General features: G+C 40.4%; 1 protein-coding gene across 1 annotated transcript in view; it reads left to right on the top strand.

Moving 5' to 3' along the window:
* Positions 1 to 3474: 3474 nt before the first annotated feature.
* smad9 (SMAD family member 9) overlaps positions 3475 to 25796 on the top strand; it is a 29635-nt gene continuing 7313 nt past the window's right edge. The window contains exons 1-4 of the mRNA XM_060826147.1: positions 3475 to 3873; positions 7315 to 7961; positions 11774 to 12025; positions 15014 to 15127. Coding sequence (XP_060682130.1) covers positions 7559 to 7961; positions 11774 to 12025; positions 15014 to 15127 — 769 coding nt within the window. The 5' untranslated portion in view covers positions 3475 to 3873; positions 7315 to 7558. The remainder of the gene's footprint in view (positions 3874 to 7314; positions 7962 to 11773; positions 12026 to 15013; positions 15128 to 25796) is intronic.

The raw sequence follows: 25796 nt of genomic DNA, 5'->3' as shown, positions 1-25796 counted from the left end.
TGAGTTGGATCCAGAGCAGGCATGATAACATGTTGAGGCTCATAGTTTACTGATGCTGATTTGTGGGGTTGAATAATCAAAGAGGATAGTGGTCAAGGAGCATACAGAAATGTTGTGGTAAATAAACTGTTGGATGATGACCAGAACAAGCATTCAGTAAGGTGCAGTAACCAAGTACTGGCTCATTGTTATATTTCATGAAATTGTGCTGTATAGTTTCTAAGGGAAAGAGTGGAGAATCAGAAGTGACATATAAATAATGTGAGTTGGGAATTTAATGTGATGCAAAATCGTGGAAATAAGGTAGTCACCACATAAGTGGTGAGATTCTGGTATCACCAATATAGGTCTGAGGATGAAAATCACAAAAATGTTTCTTGACACAAGGTTGTGATTTTTTTCATTTTCACCATATTTTCCCATCTTTCTCAATTCCACTCCTGCGCTGACACATTTTGTCTTTCCATATTAAAACTGTCTTCACTTATAGGATTTGTATCTCTCTATTCCCTTCCTATTCATGTATTCGTCCAGGGCAAACTAAAGGGCATAGGTTTAAAGTGAAAGGGAAAAGATTTAAAGAGGATTTGAGGGGCAACATTTTCCACCTTTCTCAATTCCGCTCCATATTTGACAATCTGTTGGGTTTTTTTGAGGATGATACTTGTTGCAGAATAAATAGAGTCATAGAGTCATAGAGATGTACAGCATTGAAAAAGACCCTTCGGTCCAACCAATCCATGCCGACCAGGTAACTCAACCCAATCTAGTCTCATCTGCCAGCACCCGGCCCATATCCTTCTAAACCCTTCCTATTCATATACCCATCCAAATGCCTCTTAAATGTTGCAATTGTACCAGCCTCCACCACTTCCTCTGGCAGCTCATTCCATACACGTACCACCCTCTGTGTTAAGGCTTTTGATAAGGCCACATGCAGAAGGTTGGTAAACAAACTAGAACACATGAGATTGGGGGCAATATATTAGTTTGGACTGAGAAACAATTAACAGGCAGAAAGCAGAGAATAGGAATAAATGGGCCATTCTCAGGATAACAGGCTGTATATATTTTTCTAGTCAACTGTTCAGTTATGCATTCACCTCTGAGCAGATGGGACTTGTACTGCTCGTGGGGTATCACAGAGATCTGTGTTACATTTATTCACAATCTAAACAAATGATTTAGATGTGGGGACCAATATTTCCATATTTGCCAGTGACACAAAACTAGGTGGGAATTTAAATCGTAAGGAAGATTCAAGTAACTTTCAAGCAGACATAGACAGGCTAATTGAATGGGTAAGAATGACAAATGGAACATAATGTGAATGAACTTGAAGTAATCCACATTGGTAGTAAAGATAGAACAGTTCTTAAATGGTGGGAGGTTGGAATATATTGGTACCCATTAGGAGCTATGCATCCTTGTTTATTAATCTCTATAAACTGGCATGCAAGTGTAGCAAGCAAAAATGAAGGGAAATGATATGTTGGCCTCCAGTGTCAGGAGATTTGAGTACAGACGTAAAGATAATTTGATATGATTGTATGGACTTTGGTGAAACTAAACTTGGATTACTGTGTATGGGTTTGGTCTCCTTACTGGAGGATGGTTTTCCCACAGAAGGAGTCCATCAGAGATTCACCAAACTATTTCCTGGGGTAGCAGGATCGTGAGGAGGGATTGAGAAAACTGGATCTGTATTCTTTAGAATTTCAAAGAGCAAAAGGTGATCCTACTGAAATTGATAAATTCTTGCATGTGGATGTAGATAGGAGAGTGAATGTAGAATCAGGGGGACATTATCTCACAACAAGGTCAACCCCATTGAGATAAGGAGAAATGTCTTTACTCAGAAGGCAATGAATCTTCAGAATGCTCTGCCTCAGAGGGATGTGAAAACTAAGAAGAAGTCTTTTAAAAATATGCTTTTTAAAAATAGAAAGAATATGGAATTTATATCATTTGGAGAAATTTGACATTATGTAAATACAAGATTAGTTTTTCAGGGTCGTAGGATGTTTATGGTAATTGTACAGTTGATAAACTGTTCCCCCTCTTTCAACAAGATGCAACTTTTTCATGGGTCTTTGCGGTGAGCCTAAGTGTTATAGGGCAACATCTCACAAATTCACAATTGCAAAAGATGGCGTGTGTCCAAAAGAATAAAGAACAATACAGCACAGCAACAGGCCCTTCAGCACTCCAAATCTGTGCTGACACATTTTGCCCTTCCATATTAAAACTGTCTTCATTTACAGGATTTATATCCCTTTCTATTCCCTCCCTATCCATGTATTCGTCCAGGGCAAAATAAAGGGCATAGGTTTAAAGTGAGAGGGAAAAGATTTCAAAACAATTTGAGGGGTAACAATTTCCACATAGAGAGTGGCGCATGTATGGAACAAGCTACCAGAGGAAGTGGTGAAGGCTGTTACAATTATAACATTTAAAAAGGCATCTGGATGGATATATGAATAGGAAGAGTTTGGAGGGATATGGATCAAATGCTGGCAAATGGGACTGGGTCAGATTGGGATGTTGGTGGGTGCGGAAAAGTTGGACTGAAGGGTCTGTTTCTGTACTGTATAACCTGGCTAGCGTCTGCAGCACACCCTGAGGAGAAGTATACCCGCACTAGCTGCAATGTCTGGGTTTCTACCTTATTCCATGCATGACAGAACTCCTGAAGTTGCTGTTACCATTGCTGATATTTTCATAGTCATTACCAAAACAAAAGCTGAGGATATCAAAATGACAAGTTAAAATGGAGTGGGTCTCATGCTAATAACAGTGTGAGGTCTCCATAATCACACCAATTCCAGTTTACCCAATTGAAGCCCTGTCATTTTTAAAAATTAAATCATAGGATAGTCTGATTGAAAAAGAACTGACCAGAAACCTTGCTTTCTTTGTACTTTTGAAATTTCACTTGCAGTTGGAGGTCAATGAACACAAACGTCACACTTTCTGTAATATGTATGTGTAAAATGACACTTTACTAAGAGTGCACTGACTGGTTGAGTCCATTATATTCTCACATCACTCAGGCCAATTTAGACTGAATGTGTCCCTGGCTGACATTGACTGATATGAGTCTCATGATTTGTGTCAGCATTATTTGTGGGGAGTGTGCCCTGGCCGTTCACAACACCAGCTCTAGCTGTGTACATAGATACATTTATGCTGATTGTGATTTCCACTGTACGCTAATCTGCAGTTGCTGAAGGCTCTCCCACCGCAATAACATAGAGTGGTTTTCACAACTAATCAAAAAATTTATTTGAGGCAATTTCTTTAAGGTGGTGTCACTCGTAATACAGATGAGACTGGGCTGGCACCAGCTACATAATGCTGCACTTTTGACCCTGACATGATGATTATGTCAGTGCTGTACTGTTGCCAAAATCAGTGTGGTGAAAGCTAGGATGTTAGTGACGCTGACTTCTGCGAAAGCAAGCTATGACTGATATTCAAACATGAAGCTTTCATTCTGGCACTCTGGCTGTCTTCCCGCTAGTACTGTGACACTCTGACTTGTCTGTGAATGTCACTTGGGTTCTGTGGCTTTGCCTCATTGGCATTCTCTCAACTTGATCCCTGTGCGCGGAGAGACTCAGACTGACTGTCTCTTTGGCACTTCACTGATTCGGACTCCATGACTCTGACAGTGGTGCTCTGTGACTGAGAAATTCTTTGTCTGGGTGAGAGAAGTGAGGTTATCCAGGTCCCTGTTACCAATCTGTCTGTCTCTCATTCACTCACCGCTGCTTTTCCTAAGTCGCAATGAAGTTTTCTCTTCAATCTTTTCTGGTTGTCCATAGGATTGTCACATGAGACGTGCTGACGGAATCCTCGCACCTCAGAAGGGTCAGTAAGTTAAACCATAAATGTTGGTTTGTTTTATTTGTAAGTAATGTTGATTTTTTTTCCCCCAGCTTAAGGATTCGTCGATGTTTGTTACTTTGTCGAACGAGTTACTCAATCTGCCAAAACATTTGAAAAAAGTCTCCCATGAGTTGGAAATCTGAGGGTAACTGAAATCTGAGTTGGGTCTGAGCAATCAAGACTTCCCTGTTGTCAAAGATGTTTTTTTTATCGTTGGTAGTTTAACGCTCCATCATTCTGGGTTATACAGGAGAGAAAGTAGGGCCTTCAGGTCGACCTGGTTGGATGCAATATTTTTCAAGTCAGTTCCTGGCACTGTGGCTATTGCTACAGCTGAGGATCAACTCTCCAAATGTGGCCTGCCGTGATGGTGTGATATCAGCTTCTTACTAACGTTAAGATTGTTTGTTTGGCTTCGTAACGTGACTTTCATTTTCACCCATCTTTCCAATATTGCCAAACTGCCATTTTCAAAGTGGATTGTGAACTGTGGCTTTTTTTCAAATAATTTTGCAATCTCCAAACTCAAAATTTCCCCCTCAGTTCCTTTTCACCTTTGTTTTTCTCCACAGAAGTGAAAAGCTCATGGATTTCTTTGTCACTATTATTGAAGCCAACTGTAACCCTGGTACACTGCTACCTTCCCATCTGTCTTGGAAACAGGACAAACCCCATCTCTAATTGTGTTCTCCTTTTCAAAAGAGCTCCTTTAATATATTATTGCCTCCTAAATCTGTGTGAATTTCCCACCCCAAATCCAAGTTTGAAACTCTCTATATAGGTTTCTGCTCCAGTTAAAGCGCTGAGAACCCTGATCAAATGCACAAATGGCATTCTCTGTAATAATGAAACCATCGCCACCATTCTACCCAAATTCCAATGGTCTAATTTTAGTATCTTTGTCCCAGCTTTCAGACAACTTCATGGCTGAACCCTATTCTGACTTTTTTCTCAATCCTTTTCCAGCAGCCTCCTCCCATTACATGATGGGAATGTTAACAATTTTGGTGGTCACTTGCTTGGTAGCACTCACCTCTGAGTCAGACAGTTATGGAGTTGAATCCTACTCCAAAGACAAGGCACAAAAATCAAAGCTGATATTTAAAGGCAGTCCTGAGTGACTGCTCCACTTTCAGAGGGCATTGCGTTTTGGATAAGATGTTAAGCTGGTCTGATCTCCCTCTGGTGGATGTAAATGATCCCATGGCATTCAAGAAAACAATAGAGCTATTTCCAATGTCCAGGCCAGCATTTATCCCTCAAACATGAAAAGAGATTAGCTAATCATTATTACATTGCTCCTTGTCAGATCCTTGCATATTTGGCTGTCATTTTTCCAACATTACACCAGTGAATGCAAAACAAAAATCTTTCACTAGCTGGAAAGCTCGATGGACAGCTTTTATAGAAACATAGAAAGGAGGAGCAGGAATAGGCTATTTTGCCCTTTAAGACTGAGGGAAAGTGAGGTCTGCAGATGCTGGAGATCAGAGTCAAGAGTGTGGTGGTGGAAAAGCACAGCAGGTCAGGCAGATCCGAGGAGCAGGAGAATCGATGTTTCGGGCCAGACCCTTTCATCAGGAATTATCCCTGATGAAGAGCTTTGGCCGGAAATGCTCTTTTGTGCCCGCTGTGCCATTCAGTATGATCATGGTTGATCTTCTATTTTACTGGCATATTACCACTTTCTCTCTATACACTTTGATGCCTTTAATATCTTTAACAAAAAAAACTCTTTCTTAAATATAATCAGTGACCCACCCTTCATAGCTTTCTGTGGTTATACGTTTTGAAGATTGACCTCCTTCTGGATAAAGAATAAGATCTTTTCATCTCCAATGTATCCCATTTCCTAAGACTTTAACCCCTGGTTTTAGACTCCTAAGCCTGGGGTAAAGTCCTTCCTGCATCTAGCCTGTCTGGCCTTATTAAGACTTTATGTTTCAATCAGATTCCCCCTTATCCTTCTAAACTGGATACAGGTTAAGTCAAGCCAATCATTCCTCATACAGCAGTTCGTCTAGTGAGCCTTTACTGCACTCCCTCTATGTTAAATACATCTAGTGCTGGGTAAGAAGAACAAAACTGCACACAATACCCCAGATGCAGTCTCACCAAGGCCCTGCATAACTGCAGTAAGACATCCCTACTTTGTAGTCAAGAGTGTGTTGCTGGAAAAGCACAGCAGGTCAGGCAGCATCCGAGGAGCAGGAGAATCCTCGGATTTTCCTGCTCCTCGGATGCTGCCTGACCTGCTGTGCTTTTCCAGCAACTCACTCTTGACTCTAATCTCCAGCGTCCGCAGTCCTCACTTTCACCTTTTATTCCTACTTTGTATTCAAATCCTCTTGGAATGAAAGTCAACCATTTGCTTTCCTAAATGCTTCCTGCACCTTCCAATTTACTTTCATTAGTTAGTGTACAAGGAAACTGAACCCCTTTGCAAATTAAATGCAGAATGTGCAGATCAATGTGAGGTGGAGCAAATTTTATCAAAGAAATTACTTCCAGTGCTTGGGAGTCCTTTGACCAGTGTTGATATAGGTCTCTGCAATTGAAACTTACTGAAAGACCTGGATAGACTGGATGTGGAGAAGATATTTCAACTGGCAGGAGAGATGAGAATCCAGGGGCACAGCCCTAGAGCGAAGGGATGGCTCTTTAGAACTGAGGTTAGGAAGAATTTTTTTCAGCCACAAGGTCGCTAATGTGTGGAACTCCTTGCTGCAAAGGGCAGTGGAGGCCAAGTAATTGAGTGTATTTAAGACAGCAATAGGTTCTTGAATTGAGAATAAAAGGTTACAGACAGAAAGCAAGAGAACAGGGTTTGAAAAGCAGATCAGCCATGATCGAATGATCGGGAGACTCGATGGTTTAGTTCTACTCCTATATCTTATGGTCAACTGCTAACTGCCAAATTCTATTTAGATTTGAAACCAAGTAGGTTTACATTGGTCAGGGCATTACCCTGAGAAATGAATCAGAAAATATGGCTTATTTTGTTAAATGACAATTTTCATGTTTTGAAAATGATGAAAGAATGAAACATACCCTAGGATAGCTGATGAGGCACCTACAATGTTCAGGTTTCAGTGCAACTGATTTCAGAGTTTCAAGATGTTGTTATGCTCATATCATTTGCCTCTAAATACAGAAATTAAAAATTTCAGTAGTCAAATATTTGACATTTTGCCACAAATTGTATATTTTAACCATGTTAAATCTTGATTGACTGTGGAGGTGTATGTGTACATGTATATATACATTTTTTTACACTGCAACACAATTCCACAGCTAAACAGATGGTGTTGTATTTCATAGCAATTAATGTAGCATTGAAATGTGAACTACACTTGAAAAGAATGACACCTTTAAAAGAGAGAGCTATCTGATCTTTAACATGGCTATGTATTATTCTAACAGGTGAAATTAATACTAGCTGGCATCTGACTACAGAAGAAAAGCATCCATTCCTGGAAGCTTCTCAGACTTTCCCAGTGGCCAGCTCTAAATTCAGAGCATTGAAGAGATTTGTTGTGGCTGACCTCTAGATATCACAGGAACTTTATCCTGGATAGTTATCAAGCTGCACGGGCTTCGAAGGTCTTGATGACATTTTCTTCATGCTTCCTAACTGTTTAAAAAAAGCTCTTCCTCTGTATTTTCAATGATGACTATGGTTAGCTTGTTTTCCTTCACAAGTCCTGCAGTGAAAAGGCTCCTGGGATGGAAACAAGGAGACGAGGAAGAAAAATGGGCAGAAAAGGCTGTGGATTCGCTTGTGAAAAAGCTGAAAAAAAAGAAAGGAGCCATGGAGGACCTGGAGAAAGCCCTCAGCTCACCAGGGCAACTCAGCAAATGTGTCACCATTCCAAGGTCTTTGGATGGGAGATTACAAGTATCTCACCGTAAAGGCTTACCGCATGTAATTTACTGCAGGGTATGGCGATGGCCTGATTTACAGTCTCACCATGAGTTAAAACCTCTTGAGTATTGTGAATTCCCATTTGGTTCAAAGCAGAAAGAAGTATGCATTAACCCATATCATTACAGGAGGGTGGAAATGCCAGGTATGTCTATTATGCTAGTTCATTTAATCTGGTTCCCCTGTTGCCCTGGAGATTTAGTAATGAGTACTTATTACATAATAATATCAAAAGCTCAAAACCTGTCCTTTATGAAATCCCTCTGCATCTTAATGTCTCAACATTTAGTCAATATGTTGTTTTTATTTTACCTACTAACTCATCAATGTGTGTCCCTTTCAAAACTTAATTCATTGAGGAGAAGTCTGGCTTTTTCTTACACCTGTTGTTTTGGAGTTGCAGTTGATCCAGGATTTACATAGAAATTGGGGAGATTAGTTGTATGTTTGTCCAATTTTCCTATAACAACTGTTTATTTTAAATACCTGCAGATCATAAGTGGCTGCAATAAACAGCTTGTAAGATATGCAATTCTTTAATTGAAATTAAATGGTTTCCCATTTAATATCATTATCAACGGAAAATTAATGTATTATTCTTGAAACTCCAATGACTTGTTTTCAAAAACTACCAGAGCAATCCCAAGATTGAGCATAATAAACATACTTTGTTGCAAAGGATGACAATTAAGGATTGAATCATGTTCTTGCTTAATTCAATCTGCAATAAATATTATTGTTTGTGCCTTGTTTTTATTATTTGCACAAAAGGATTTATTGTAAATGAATATTTAATTAATAGTATCCAGTCTTAATTAGTTTTTAAATAAAACAATCACATTTACCAGGAGCTTCACAACGCACTTGGCTGCTAAAGAATTAGTTTACTTCTCATTTCTGGTTTTGATTTAGAGTTTTGATTAACCTATCACTTTTTACTTCCTACATCTGTAATCTTTCATGGCTACAAAAATGGGTCAAAACAGATATGACCAATAGATATGGAAATTTTCTTTAAATTGGCCAAATATTTCAGAATGTGAGTGGGGATGGAAGCTCACAAACTCAATCACATGTTACAGTCATTCATATTCTCTGGTGGGGCGGGTTCAGGTAAGATAGGGAAATTGGATGTTATCATTTAGTTTCATTGAGCTTCCAGGATTGATTTCCAATCTTCAGTCATCAAAGATACCCTAAGACAAAATCACTTTCACCAATGTCAAATTATTACCAAGCAAATGTTTCCTGAGGACTAAATCCTGACATTACATTGCCTTCTGGAAACAAGATTTTTGACATATAATTTAAAATACAAAACTGAATCTGTTACCTCTTCATTTTTTTTTTCTCCAATTAGTCCCACTCTCACGTGGACTGTTCTTAGCTGGGAGGGGGAAGGTGTTCCAGGCTGATCATTCCGTGCTTGTTGCTAGTAATCCTCTGTGTAATGAGCAATGCACATATGAGGGGCACCATAGCTCACATAGTTATTAAGAAATAATGGGACTTGCTGCTTAGCATATCTTTAAATAGACTTACTTTCTTATTACCATTCATCAGGGTCAAAAGCGCTGGCAAATGAACTTTTCTCACGTCTTTACCCCTGTCACTTTGTTACCAATGGAAGATGACCTAGAACAGTTGTCTCCCTTATGAACCATGATGGTAGAGCTGAGATTGAGAGCTCAACAACTGAAGCATTACATGAATTATAGCTGAATTTATACTAATGTTGTTATGAACTTTTGTTACTTTCTTCCATTCTGTTATATGTGACATTATTTGTGGGTAGGTTTTGAATGTTTACTGAGAGTGCTAAGAAAATAAAACCTTACTCAGTTCTTCTTAAACTTTAATGCTAGTCAGCTTTAGAAATATCAGAGAAAGTTTAGATCCAATATGACTGCTGTGACTTGTGCTTATAGCTTAGGAAAAAATCAAATGATATTTAGTTATCAAATGATAAATTATTTTTATGATAAATAGGTAGTAATTCTGTGCAGTTAGAATAATAAACAACTTATTCCTTAAGAGCTAATTTCAATCTCTTCTTTTCTATCAGAATTATATGCAGTACTAATAGCCATTGTTTGTATGTAAGTAATGATAGTGTACACCATGATTAAAACTGATAAATAACTGAGCATGTTACACATACATGTCAGTTTTGTAAATGTAAATTTAATAAGTAAAATTGTTGAGACAGAGGAACAGATCAGAAGATTTTGATTCATTTCCTAATTATCTTGATCAAATAATCAAGGTATCACCGTTGTTTGTTTTTCATTATTAAAAAGCTTCTTTATCAGAATTCCTAATCTAAGTAGAATTGCCCTAAAACTTTCTTAGTTTGCTGACATTTGACCTAGTGGGCAGCACGATGGTTAGCACTGCTGTCTCACAGCGCCAGAGACCTGGGTTCAATTCCCGACTCAGGCAACTGTCTGTGTGGAGTTTGCACATTCTCCCCGTGTCTGTGTGGGTTTCCTCCGGGTGCTCCGGTTTCCTCCCACAGTCCAAAGATGTGCAGGTTAGGTCAATTGGCCATGCTAAATTGCCCGTAGTGTTAGGTGAAGGGGTCTGGGTGGGTTGCTCTTTGGAGGGTCGGTGTGGACTTGTTGGGCCGAAGGGCCTGTTTCCAAGCTGTAAGTAATCTAATCTAAATAGGAGAAAGATCTGCTGTACATTTCCATCTGTGATCATTACACAATGGTCACCACTGCAGCTGTATTAGGAGAACACACTGACCCACAGAGATCAGTGCTGGGGCTTCAAACTTCTACAATTTGTAAAAGTTGACTTGTACAATGGGACTGAATATATAGTTATGGATGTCTTGCTAACACTCAAATTGAAAGGGAATAATTGCACAGCGTAGAAGAAGAGGAGTGAATGTTGGAGATAAAGGAGTATGCATGGTTGTCAAATGAAAACTAAAAGCAGTTGCTCAGAAATCAACGTAAGCAGGCCTGTTATAACTGTTCACTAGTAATTGAGATGGCTTGGAACAACTACAACTGAGCCAATGATAAAATGGTCATCTTTCAGCATCACTAGCTGAACTAAAACCTTAACAGTTAAATTGACACGGGGAAGTCTTTTGGCTCCTCCTTTTCTGAACCAGAATTCTATGGGTCCAAGACTTGATGGCCTGGAACAAGTGAACAAAGAGCAGGAGTAGACTGTTTCAGTCCTTTGTGACTGCTCCATCATTCAATAAAATCATAGCTGATCAGATTGTAACCTCAAATCTGCATTCTCGCTTACCACTGACAATGTTTCAGCCTGTTGCTGAACAAGAATCTGTCTACCTCTGTCTTAAAAACTACTCCAGGAATCTATTTCTATCAGAAAAAATTTGCATCATTTCTGTTTTCAGTTGGCAACTCCTGATTTTTAAACAATGACCCCAGCTCTAGATTTGCATATAAGCGGGAACATTGTCTCCACATTAATCTATCAACCCTATCAACATTTTGACTAACAGATGTGTTCATGATATTGCCAAATCGTAAGTCCTTCCAAAGCCCCAGTGCAAGAGGTTGAGTGGAAGTTTCCTGCACCTTCCACACATTAAAATTCCATGCACAGATTCTAGCCGTAGGTTTTACTCCAAGGCAAGTATCCAATGATGATAATGACAAGTTTTCTGAAACTGCCAGCAGGCAAACAGCTAAAAGAAGGAATTACTATCTAACTCTTCAAACGATTGGGCACATTAATGCCAGTGTTTGAAAAGGAAAATGGCGCTGCAAAGCTTAAAAAAAAGCATTTGTGATAGAATTTTAAAATCATCCACAAATCTTTAATGTTGTAAATTACCATATTTTGTTTGAGCATACGTATGCAATTAAGACTGAGATTTATAGGTAACTTTCAATGATTTTGTTGTGATACAAGAGAAAACTATGGTCAAAGTCTACCAGCCATCTGAACTTGTGTGTTCTCTTACAGTGCTACCGCCTGTACTTGTGCCACGTCATAGTGAATTTAACCCACAACATAGCCTACTTGCCAAGTTTCGCAATGTGCCTCTGTCACCTCAGAATGAACCATTGATGCCGCACAATGTTACTTTCCCAAGCTCTTTTCACCAGCAAATAAATCCGCCTTATCTGCCTTCACCAAACAACGCTTTCCCTCAATCATCGAGCAACATTAACTATCCAAGTTCTCCTGGTTCACGAGCCTCATATCAACTCTCAGGTAGCATTTCAATTAATATTAACGGGAAGTAATCTGCCACAATTTGAGAACATTTGAAAGCACTTTACAGTAAATGAAACACTTTTGAAGATAAAATACTGTAAGGATTCTTGACGAAATAACAGAACATGTTTTATGAACTCTGGTACAGATCTTATAGAATTCACTGAATACTGAACCTAGCCAAAGGTTGATGCTGCTTTTTTAATTAAAAAGGGAGCAAAGTGACCCAGTGAACTACAACCTTTATTGAGGGTAAAGTTATAGAAGTCTGAATGAAAGATAACATACCGTGATGTTTGATTAGAAACACATTCCCAAAAGAAAGCCAATAGGCTTAGCAATCTAAATTACTACTTTCATTTGAGAGTATGACAAAGGAACGCTGTAAGAGTACAACAGTAGACTTGGCTTTCAGTAGAACTGTTGTTATAATTCCTTTTAAGGCTGGTACTGAAAATAAATACAGTGACATTCATTGAAAATAATTCATAATAGATATCTGTGTAGTTGACCATTACAACCCAAAAAATGTCAGTACAGGGATTGTCATCATCTTTGTTTGCTTTATTTTCAATTATTCATGTTAGAATCATACAAGACACTAGTCAGACCACAGCTGGAATGTTGTATACAGTTCTATACACATTACACGAAGGACATAATTGCTGTAGAGAGTGTACAGAGCTGATTTAAAAGTATGTTGTCGGGGTCTGAAAATTTCAGGTATGAGGAACAACCAGATAGGTTAGTGTTGTTTTCCTTAGAGAATAGGAGGCTGAGGGGTGAATTAATTGGGGTGTTAAAAATAATGAGCAGCTTGGGTACAGTGTAAAAGGAAGACCTAGTTTCCCTGGCAGAGAGGTCAATTACCAGGGGGCACAGGAAATTCATAGAAGGATGGTCGGCATGTACGGGTTGGACCGAAGGGTCTGTTTCCATTCTGTATATCTCTATGACTCTATTAGAGGGGGCACGAAGAAAATGTTTTTTAGCAAATGGTAATGGGTGTCTGGAATTCATTGCTCAGTTTGGTTTTCAAGGCAAAACCTGCATCTGCACTTGAAACCCTGAAGCCAGGAATGTCTATAGACCAGATTCAGGAAAGTGGGATTAGAATGCATAGCTAGTGCAAACACAATGGCCTTTTACTGTGCTGTAATGGTTTATTGTAAGTTAGTAATTCATGTGGATGCCTACGTACTTTATAAATACAGTAAGAGCTTCTGCCTCTACAACTGTTTCAGACAGCAAATTCCAGATCTCTAGTTTCCTCAGTGAAAAAACTTATGATGTCTTCCCTCATCCTTCTATCACTTTAAATCTATTTGTAAATGGGTAGGGATCTCTCATTTAGGGAATTAGATTGTCTTTATACAGTCAGCCCTTCATGATTTTATACACCTCAATTAAAACTCTCCAACAGCCTTCTCTGTTCCAAAATTAAACCCGGTTGTTCAGAAAGTAAAACAAAAATGCTGGGAAAACACAGCAAGTCTGGCAGCATCTGTGGAGAGAAAGCAGAGTTAACATTTCAGGTTCCTTGACCCTTCTTCAGAACTCCCAGTTATTCAGACATTTTTATTCTTAGCAATATTCTCACAAATCCTCTCTGTACCTTCATTAATGTAATCACTTTCTTCCTCTCGTGGAGAGCAGAATGATATGCTGCACTCTTACTGTGGCATCACTAGTGTTTTATACAGTTCTGTCAGAACCTATCTGCTTCATATTCTGTGCCTGACCTATTAGAGAAAAGTATCTTGTATTCTTTCTTAGTATGTTCTTTATGTTGTTACATTGAGGGTCACAGAGTGCGTAATTTGAAACATGCACGTGTTAAGATTAGACTAGATTAGATTACTTACAGTGTGGAAACAGGCCCTTCAGCCCAACTAGTCTACACTGACCCTCCGAAGAGCAACCCATCCAGACCCATTCCCCTACATTTACCCCTTCATCTGACACTACGGGCAATTTAGCATGGCCAATTCACTTAACCTGCACATTTTTGGACTGTGGGAGGAAACCCACGCAGACTCTGGAGGAAACCCACGCAGACTCTGGGAGAATGTGCAAATTCCACACAGAAAAGCATGCTTCTGAGGAACATATGTCTTTGGGCCTATGGTTCTTAAAGCTCAAGGCCACTCTTTCCTTTTATTTATTGTTGATCAATTTATTGCTCTGATGACTCCAAAATTCCATTATGGTCGTATCATGTGACTACCACGACAAAGAAATAGATGCATGTTTGTTTGTTTTTTGTCTAGCGCTTCCTGTGTTAGATCTAATATGATTTGGCTGTTACTTTAAGAAAAGGAAATTACTGTAGATACTGGAGACCTGAAATATCAACAAACAGTGCTGGAGAAACTCTGTAGGTCATGCAGCATCTTTGGAGAAGGAACATTTGAGGAATCATATTGGACATGAAACATTAACTCTGCTTCTCTATCCACATCTGGGGAAGTGATGGCTTAGTAGTATTATCGCTTCACCATTAACCTAGACGCCTTGGTCATTTCTGGGTACATGGGTCCGAATTCTGCTATAGGAGGTGATGGAATTTGAATTCAATAAAAATGCTGAATTAGGAGTCTAATGAAAACTATTGTTTATTGTCAGGAAAAAAAAATCTGGTTCACTAATATCCTTTAAGGAAAGAAATTACTGTCTGATCTGGCCTACATGTGACTCCCAGACTCACAGCAATCTGATTGATGCTAAACTGCCCTCTGGGCAATTAGGGATGGGTAATAGATGCTGGCTTGAACAGTGACACACACATCCTGTGAATGAATAAAAAGAAAATCGCTGTCATAGTTGCTGATTTTCTCCAGCATTTTCTATTTTTAATTGGACATTACTTTACTTGTTTGGGGAATCCAAATTATTTTTAAAAGGGTCAACATGTACATCTTATCTGATCGAAAAAGTAAAAGTTAACTTTTCCAATTGTTAATGATGACCATGGTCTGTTTGCAGCCAAGACACCACCACCTCTGTATGGGCCCACAGACAAACAAGTGATGCGTGACATTCAGCCAATGGACATCTCAAGTGATTCCTCATTTGTTCCAGAGTTGGTTGATTGTAAAGGTAAGCCGACACACCAGTTTGTCATGATTTGGAGATGCCGGTGTTGGACTGGGGTGTACAAAGTTAAAAATCACCTGATGAAGGAGCATCGCTCCAAAAGCTAGTGTGCTTCCAATTAAACCTGTTGGACTATAACCTGGTGTTGTGTGATTTTTAACTTTGTTTACCAGTTTGTGGAACACTGATTATTAAGATTACGTCAGAAGTTATACACGACACCAGATTATAGTTCCACGGGTTTATTTAAAATTGCAAACTTTCAGAGCATTACCCCTTCATCAGGTGAAAGGACTATAATGTGGTGTCATGTGACTTCTGACTTTGTCCACCCCAGTCCAGCACCAGCACCTCCACATCATATTAAGATTACAGCAGCAATAAACAGATCTACAGATACAGGTCACATAATAACACAGTGGAGCACACCGTCTAAACATCATACGGAACTGATCTGGGATACGCATTTTATAAAATGTAGTTGGTGGAATTAGGGAAATGTAGAATATGGTCTTAAAGTTCAGGATAATCATGACATAGAACAAATAATTTTACAATGAGGTTTGATTGTCTCTTACTATTTGAAATGTAGTGTTATCATGTCTGTTACTTTCTTGACTACTTTGCTTTATTTGTTTTGAATGATAAATATTGGGAGTTATCTTGAATGTTTCCAGTTTTTATTGATTACATTTAATGTTTCTGTACTTAGGCAATTTCAATGGTTTGGGTATGCCTTTCTATCTACAAGAGAAATGTTAGTAAATATTGTATTGATTACTTGGTCATTAACTTTGGCAGTGCTAATAGCCATGAAAGCAATTCAGTTGCTTTGATATGAAAGGGAAATGAGGGGAACTTTCCTGAACTGATTTGCACAGTGGTTAAAGTTTTCTCCTTATGGTGTGATTCAAAGTTTCACCATAAACCAACTTTGTAGCTTAAATACAGAGCTGTGCAGAAAGGCATGAGGTTGAATTTTCATATTTTTTGGCAGAGTAGTTTTTGGTGAGATTCATGGCGAGTGGTCTGTCATGGCCCATGTCAACCTTTCTCATATAATCCTCTGTTCATTAACTATACAGCAGGCTTCTCCCTCACCATCTTATGCATTCATGCAGCAGGCTTGGTGGAAGCTGCCAGAACTTTATGATGTCCACAGCGTTGGTGCCATATTTAATTACCAACTCTACAGCAATTCAGATGCTGCAAGTCAAAAAGTACCCTCCACTCTGCTACTCCACCACTGTAACCGAGCAACTGTACAAAAAGGACTTAAGAATGGTCACTGGACCCAAAACGTTAATTCTGCTGAGTTTTTCCAGCATTTTCTGTTTCTGCCCAAAAAGGGAAGCTGGCCCTGTTTCACCAACAGGAACCTGGAGGAGTTAGTGGATGGGGTGGTGGAAAGGAAGTCTGTTGTATGGCCACACCACAACCAGCCTGGAAGGAGAGAACAGCCTGTGTTAATGTGGTGTCCAGGATTAAACACAACAACCAATAGAGCTGAATGCAGTTTAATGGCTATCTGGGCTGTGCAAAGGTAAGTACCAAGTTTTTCTCTCTGCTGTCTCTCATACTCATAGAGCAACCACTCACTAGGAATCTAACTGCACACCAGCTTCTTACCAGCACTCATGTTGTGCTCACACATTGTTCGCTAATGCATGACACATGTCCACTCAATGGCTCTTGCCTACCTCAGTCTCACAAACTACTAACCCTTCCTGTCCTCTAATTTCCTACTCACTCATTAGGGAATCCTCAACACCTCTCTTGCTCCTTCATCACTAGTAACTGTTTTTCAATACACTTTCATTCAATCCCTTCTTTATCTCATTGCAGGAAAAGATGTCTCGTAACCAATCAGAATGGGTGAAGAACAATGGCATACATTAAGCTTCTCACCTCATATGAAGAAGAAAATGCTGCAGTTGGCCGAAGAAGAACACAACTGCTCAGTGGGTCACAGAAACCTCAATGGGAACTAAACCAATAAGCTTCATTGTGCCATTCAGCTCTCCCATTATTAATACATCCTTAACTTGTCCAAGCTTTCAGCCCTCTTAGACAACTAGTTCCCCCTCTTCTCTTATGCAAACTCTCATGGAGCCTAGTAAAGAACTACAAAGAAGAGACCAGCACTGCTAATCCTCAGCTCCACCTCCATCTCTGAGGAGGACGCCAAACAACCCTCAGATGATGCACCAATCACCTGCACCCTGCACCAGCTCAGGGACTTCCACTTCGACCCCAATAAATTCTCTATCTCGACTGGACTCAGAAGCACAATCTGGTGAGCCCACCACTGGCACGTCTCTGCAGCTGGTTGAGGATGGCACAGATCAGGTCACTGGCACACAAGGGACTTCCAAAGACTTGGCACCTGTTCAGGCCCAGGAAGAAGATGATTCCATTGTCTTGGCCATTAAGGACTTTGTAAAAATGCACAGACAGGAACATGAACCGCAGGCAGATTTGCCAAAGGCAGTCAGTAAACAGGATCAAATGATGGAGGAGTGCATGGTTGATGCATGCCATCTGTCTGTTTCATGTTAGAGACAAAAGATAACTGCAGATTCTGGAATCCAAGACAGACATGCAGAAAGCTGGAAGAACACAGCAAGCCAGGCAGCATCAGGAGGTGGAGAAGGGTCCTGAAGAAGAGTTACACCCAAAAGGTTGACTTCTCCACCTCCTGATGCTGCCTGACTTGCTGTGTTCTTCCAGCCTCCTGCTTATCTACCTCTGTCTTTCTCATGGGCAGGTTGGTGACTGTCATGTTGATGTGAGTTCATTGGACACAGACATACAAATAGACCAAAACTCCATCGCTGTAACCATTGACAGTCAGCATCAGAGTCAAGGTGAGTGGGGAACAAAAGGGCTTGGCCTCAGTCCATGTGTCCCTTCCTCTCAGAGAGGATGGTGCCAACAGGCATCTACAGGGAGGAGGAGGGACAACACAAAAGACCCCCAGGAAGTTCCTCTCAGTCACACTCGGTCAACTGCAGCTGTAATGTCAAGGGGAGTCACTCTCCTATCTAATGACAAATAAATGAATTTATATCACACAACAAAGTAACTATGAAAACCATTACAGAGATGTGGGTGCAGGATGGCAAGGACTGGGTCCTGATTATTGAGGGGTATATGATATTCAAGGGGAGTAGGAAGCTAGGAAAAGTGGAATGGTAGCACTGTTTATCAAGGAAGATTTTAATGTAATATTTAGAGATGACCGAGGTCCAGGAGATCAGTGTGTAGAATCACGGAACTGATGAGTAGTCGAAGTCGTCACTAGTGAGAGTGATCTTCTGGTGCCATAGCAGTAACCACAATGTAGTACAAAGAATACAAGAAGAACTATTGCGTGTTTGCAATAAAAGGGAAGCCATAAATATGGCTGTTTTAAATCAACATTTAAACTGTTTAAACCAAATTGGCAACAGAAACATACGGTCAGGAGTAGACCATTCAGCCCCTCAATACTGCTGTGTTGGTCAACACGATCATAGCTGACCTGAGGCTTAACTCCATATACCTGCCTTGGGCCTGTATCCCTTGATAACCTTGCTTAATAAAAAATGTCTCTCTAATGTTTAAATTTAATAACTGAATTAGCATCAACCACCATTGGAAGAAGAGAGTTTTAAATCTCCACCACTCTTGCATGTAGAAGTGTTTTCTAACATCTCTCCTGAATGCCCTGGCCCTAATTCTTAGACTATGTCCCTGGTTCTGGAAATTTCAACCAGTGAAAATAGTTTATCTTTGTCTAACATGTCTTTCCCAATTCATATTCTGAAATCTCCAATTAGATCACCCTTTAACTTCTTAATTCTAGAGAATAAATGTCAAATTTTCTAATCCCTGTTCAGTACTTAACCCCTGAAGCCCAGGGATGATCCTTGTAAACCTGTGTTGATCTACCTCCAGAGCCTGCTTCCTAAGGTATGGTGTCCAGATCTACCCTCAGTTCTTCAAATGGGGTCTAACTAGGGTTTTGTATAACTGCCGCATAACGTCTGCTTCCCTATACTCTAGCTCTTTAGATTATTAGAGTGTGGAAACAGGCCCTCCAGCCCAACAAGTCCACACCGACCCTCCAAAGAGTAATCCACCCAGATCCATTTCCCTTTGAAGAAGTACCTAACACTTTAGGCAATTTAGCATGACCAATTCACCTGGCCTGTACATCTTTGGATTGTGGGAGGAAACTGGACCATCCGGAGGAAACCCAGTCGTACACGGGGAGAATGTGCAAACTCCACACAGACAGTCGCCCGAGGCTGGAATCAAACCTGCGTCTCTGGCACTGTGAGGCAGCATGCTAACCACTGAGCCACTGTGCCACCCTTTAGATATGAAGTCCAGCATTCCATTAGCATTCTTCATTATTTTCTGCACCAGTTCATGACATTTTAAAGAGCTATGCACCTGAACCTCCACATCTCATTGGATATCCATTGTATTTAATTTTGTTTTTTCTAACATAAAAACCATGATCTATTCTTTTTTGGTCAAAAATGGATAACCTCACATTTGCTTATATTAAAATCCATCTGCCACAGCTGTGCCCATTCACCTAATTTATCAATATCCTGTTAGAATTTTATGCTGTTGCCAAAGCTGTCCATAATGCTGTCCAATTTCATCAGCAGTTAATTTGGATATTTGACCTTTTATTCCATTATCTAATTCGTTTATTATGAATAATTGAGCTTCCAACACAGATCTCTCTAGGACACCAGTAGTCAAGTCCAAACAATTTGAATACTTAACCATCGTTCTGTTTCTTCAATCAATTTCCTATCCATATCAGTAATCTCACCTTAGTGAACACTCTCTTGTGTAGGACTTTATCAAAAGCCTTCTGAAAGTCCATTTAAACAATATACATTGACTTACTTCTGTCCACCACCTTTGTAATCTCTTCAAAAAAAGACTCTGAGGTTAGTAGCCTTGATAAGGAATTCATAGAGTGGTTTCAAGATTCATTCCAGAATGTGCTCCTCTAAGAAACTATCAGAGTCCAGGTTATATTAGACCTGATACTATGTAATATGTTGGGATTAGTTAATGATTTCAGAGTTAAGATGCAACTGACAATCACAATATGATTGAATGTTACACCTGTTTGAAAGAGAGAGAAGCCTAGTATTATAGAAATTTAAACCTAAATAAGGGCAACTATATGGACGGGAAAATGAACTGGCACACTAGGTTGGCACACTAAACCAATGCAGCTGCAGTGCTGAAATTTGAAACTTGATCAGATGGGCCAATGGGCTGAGAAGTGGCAGATGGAGTTTAATTTTGATAACTGTGTGATGCTGCATTTTGGGAAAGCAAATCTTAGCAGGACTTTTGTTGCTGAACAAAGAGACCTTGGAGTTCAGGTTCATAGCTTCTTGAAAGTAGAGTCGCCGGTAGATAGGATAGTGAGGAAGGTGTTTGGTATGCTTTCCTTTATTGGTCAGAGTATTGTTTACAGGGGTTGGAAGGTCATGTTGCAGCTGTATAGGACATTGGTTAGGCCAGTTTTGGAATATTGTGTGCATTTCGATCTTCTTCCTATTGGAAGAATGTTGTGAAAATTGAAAGGGTTCACAAAAGATTTACAAGGATGGAAGATTTGAGCTATGGGGGAGGTTGAACAGGCTGGGGCTATTTTCCCTGGAGCATCGGAGGCAGAGGGGTAACCTTATAGAGGTTGATAAAATCATGAGGGGCATGGATAAGATAAATAGACAAAGTCTCATCCCTGGGGTGGGGGAATCCAGAACTAGAGGGCATAGGTTTAGGGTGAGAGGGGAAAGATATAAAAGAGAGCAAAGGGGCAACTTTTTCACGCTGAGGGTGGTACGTGTATGGAATGAGCTGCTAGAGGAAGTGGTGTAGGCTGGTACAATTGCAACTTTTAAAAAGCATCTGGATGGGTATATGAATAGGAAGGCTTTGGAGGGATATGGGCCAGGTGCTGACAAGTGGGACTACATTAGGTTGGGATATATGATCAGCATGGATGAGTTGAACCAAAAGGTCTGTTTCCGTGCTGTACATCTCTATGATCCTATGGTTCTAAATAGCAAGAATTTCGACAGGCATTTAAAAGGAAATTGTAGTGATTGTAACAAGATATTGTGATTGTTATGGGCAGCACGGTGGCTCAGTGGATAACACTTGTCTCACAGCGCCAGGAATCTGAGTTCAATTCCTGCCTCTGGCGACTGACTGTGTGGAGTTTGCACGTTCTCCCCATGTCTGCATGGGTTTCCTCCAGGTGCTCCGGTTTCCTCCCAAAATCCAAAGATGTGCAGATTGGATGAATTGGCCATGTTAAATTGCCCATAGTGTTCAAGGATGTATAGATAAGGTGTATTAGTCTGGGATAAATGTAGGGGAATGGTTTGGGTGAGTTACTCTTCGGAGGGTCGGTGTGGACTTGTTGGGCCGAAGGGCCTGTTTCCACACTGTCAGGATTCTATATCTATGTCTATCAGCCAAGTGGACCTCATGGAATAGGAGTTCCCTGATTGGGGCTGTTAATCTGGCGTGATCAGGGAGCCCTGGCTGACAGATATAAACAAGAGTTTCGGACATCCTGTCACGCTGAGAGCTGGCTCTGAGGAAACTGGATCAACGTCAAGGACTTATCAACATGTAAATAATGAGTGACTTGGTGACAGGATGCCAGCTTAAATGGAGTTATTTCACTGACGCTGAGAGTAAAGCACACTCCTCAAGGAATTCACTTACAACAGTCGGCTTTGAATTGGGGTAAGCATTTCTGGCATCATGCCATTATATGGGAAGTTTGACTCATTTGATCCCCATCAAAGACTGGGCCTAATGTATGGAAAGAATGTATTTTTTTTCCAGGCAAATGACATTGCAGCAGATGAAAAGCAACGAGTAATTCTCTTGACAGCTTGTGGACCCACAGCTTTATCAGTTATTTGGAGGTTTCCGTGAGGCACCGGATGTTAAAATCTTTCAAGAGTTGACAGAATTAGTTATGGAATTTTATGATCTCAAGCATCCTCTAACTCCGAGACACTATCAGTTTTACTCAGCAATCTGAGAACCATCGAATGCGTTTGGGATTTTTTGACTAAGTTAAGACAACTGGCAGAGGTGTGTGACTTTGGTTTAACCTTAATTAGATTCAGAGAGACCACATGGTATGTGAGATTAATGATGTAACTATACAAAAGCACCTACTAGCTGAAGCCCAACTGGACTTCAAACTGGTGATACAACTGGCTTTATTATTGGAAATGCAGCTAGTGGAGCAGATGAGATGCAGGGTATTCTGATGGAAATGGACACACTTGCCAGTCCAGCTGAGCTTAGGGAAGACCACTTGAGTAAAGGCAATTGCATATCTTCACTGAGGAAACATTCTGAACAGAGGGACTCTAGGTCAGCCCACAACAAAACCCTAAAATAAAGCCAAGCCTTGGCCAAATGGTTAACATTTTCATCATGATTAGGGTGGGCAAGCCATTGTAGTTGTTACCAGTGTGCTGACTCAAAATGGCAAAAGAGTCCCACTGGACCAACAAAGCTTAAGAAAACTCATTGGTCAGTATCCAGGAGAATGCACATCCTGCATCCGATTGGGAACAGTTAAATTGTTTAGCAACCTCCAAGTCAGAATCAGTCAAAATAAATATCTCTTCAAATGATCACTTGGTTCTAATGGAGGTCGATACCGTTTGAGGCTATTTCAGTGATCACCAATCCAGTCTTTAATAAAATTTGCTCTCGACGCTAACCTTTAAGTTTGTGCAAGACCTCAAATAGACTGAGAACCTATACCAGGGAACCTTTACAGATTAAGGATACAACTTCGGTTCTGGTCTTTTATGAGAAACAGCTAGTTCAGTTACCACTGATTGTAGTAAAAGGTTTGGGCCCAAGCTTGATGGGGTGAAGTTAGTTCAGAAAGATTCACTTAGATTAGTTCAACATTTTTGATTAGAAAATGACTGCCTAAGTGAAGTTCTGATTAAATACTTGGAAGTTTCTCAGGAAGGTCAAGGAATTGTCAAAGGAGCCAAGGCCATCTTGCATGTTGGCCAGGTAGCAATTCCATGATTCGGTAAGGCCTACCCAGTGCCATTTACCTTACATATAAAAGTAGAAGCAGAAATCCAGAGGCTGGAAAGCAGAATGGGTAGCATTGATTGTACTGATTGTGAAACTCGATGTGTCGGTTTGTGGAGATTTTAAACAAACACTAACCCACTTTCTGTAGCTTGATAAATACCCAGAACCTCCCATAGAGGATTTATATGCAAAGCTGGTAGGAGGGGCTGTCCTTGACAAAGCTGGACACGAGCCATTTGTACTTGCAAAGAGTCATGTTAGTTGAGGATTTCCAGGTGCATGTTACAATTAATAGGGGTTTGTACCAATATACAAGAATGTCATTTGGGGTATCATTAGCCAATGCAATTTTTCAGTGGACAATGGAAAACATTTTGCAAGGTTTTCCACAGGTCACCATTTCTTTTGATGACGTGATAATAACAGAGAAGGCCAATAAGGAGCATTTAGAGGACTTGGATAGTCCTTAGATGTTTCTCCCTGGTGGATGTATGCTTTAGAAGGGAAAAATGTGTTTTCCAGGCACCCCAAGTGACCTACTTGGGCTACAGAGTAAACAAGACAAGGTTATACCCATTGGAAGATGAAGTGAGGGTGATCAAAGCTGCCTTGACTCCCACATCTGTACAGGAGCTTAGATCTTTCCTTGGGCTGGTGAAACTAAGGAAAGTTCTTACATAACCTGGTTTCCATCCTGGCACCTTTGCATCAAGTCTTAAAAAAGGCTTGGACATGGTCATAAATTGAAGCTACAGCTTTCAGGGAGGTGAAGAAACAGCTATCATCCTCTGATGTCTTGGCATAGTATGAACCCAAGCAAGATCTGGTATTGATATGTGATTCCTCCCCATTCGGCATTAGGTGGTATTAGCTCATAGGTGGCCCATTGGAATGCCCAATAGTGTATACATCCAGGACATTTGTTAATGCAGAGCATTTATATGGCAGAATAAAGAATGAAGGTTTGGCAGTCATATTTAGAATCAGGAAATGCTGCCAATAGTTTCACGAATGTAAATTTGTCATAAAAATGGAGCACAAATCCCAGCTAGGTCTACTTAGAGAACAAGACAGTGCCACCTATAGCTTCAGGCCAAATTCAGTGGTGGGCTGTCATACTAACTGCATATAATTACAAGTTGGAACACTGTCCAGGAGGCCATGTAGCGAATATGGATGTATTGAGCCATCTCTCACTGGCAGACATGATGCCGCTGGTATTACCATTGGAAGAGTCAGTAATGGTTTTAAAACTTCCTGCACAGACAACCAGTCACAGCTGACAATATCACACTTTGGATGCAGAAAGATCTGGTCTTGGCAAAACTGGAACAGCAGGTGACGATGGGTGAAACCAAAGGGCCATCTGAACCAGAATTGAAACCTTCTTGGAACACAATGACTAAGAACTTTGAGCCCATGAAGTGACCTGCATAGTCGAGGTGTAACTAAATCCAGGATTTACCCATCTATTCCCATGAATGTAGGGGAGCTGCTGGCAGTAATTTTTATCCTTGTTCAAACCTTTTTGGATCCAGAGAGACCAGATCACAGTAGAGGATGGCATATTATTATAGGGAGCAAAAGTGATTGTCCCAAGCAAAGGTCACTGTCAGATACTGGCTGAACTCCACCAGGGTCATTAAGGGGTTTCCAAAATGAAGATGTTTGCGACAAGTTATGTCTGGTGCTCAGGAGTGAATGCTAACATAGCCACATTGGTGGGGCAGTGCCCAGAGTGTGAACAAGGACAGAAATTGCTGCCAGCAGCTCCCCACACTCATGGGAGTGGTCGGGTAAATCCTGGACACAGTTACACATCGACTATGCAGGTTCTTTCACAGGCTCAATGTTCTTAGTCATCACTCAGAGTGGAGGTGCACAGAGTTCATTCGTTAAACACAGGGCCAACGATTGAAAAACTCCACCAATGTTTTGCAAGACAAGAACTCCCGGAAGTCTTATTGACAGATAGCAGGCCATCGTTTGCCAACAGGGAATTTGGGTATTTCCTAAAATTGAATGGCATTCAACATTTAAGCTACATACCATCCATCCTCTAATGGTCTGGCAGAAAGAGCTGTCCAAACTGTGAAGGCAAGCTTACAGAAACAGCTTACAGCTTCACTGGATACCAAACTGTCCCAGTTCATAGGACCACCCCTCATGCAACCACAGGGATAGCACCTGCAGAGTTGCTAATGTCATTTTCTCTAAGGGGAAAATTGCAAAATCTTTGAGGTTCTGATTTTTCTATTATCTCTGTATTTGTCCAGCTTTCTCACCAATACTCACTCTGCTCAAGGGAGTAGAAAATTTCACTTAGTTTTGATCAAGTATCTTTATTCATTTCAGCCAAAGAGGCGTTGAAATTACAGTAATCAATGTCCAAATTCCCAGGCTTGTTAGGAAAGGGAGACATCTTTATCACATTAAAGACAATTTTACAGAATTGTGTGCTTCTCCATGTTTCTCAGCCATTATTTTGGGCAATACCATAAAGGTGGCTGCTAAAGTACTGTATTGAAAGGCTGTTGTCATGATATAATCCATA

This window comes from Hemiscyllium ocellatum, chromosome 6 (genome assembly GCF_020745735.1).
Source record: "Hemiscyllium ocellatum isolate sHemOce1 chromosome 6, sHemOce1.pat.X.cur, whole genome shotgun sequence".
NCBI classification, from domain to species: Eukaryota; Metazoa; Chordata; class Chondrichthyes; order Orectolobiformes; family Hemiscylliidae; genus Hemiscyllium; species Hemiscyllium ocellatum.
Note: the sequence above shows the minus strand (reverse complement) of the source record. Positions and strands in the feature narration are given on the sequence as shown.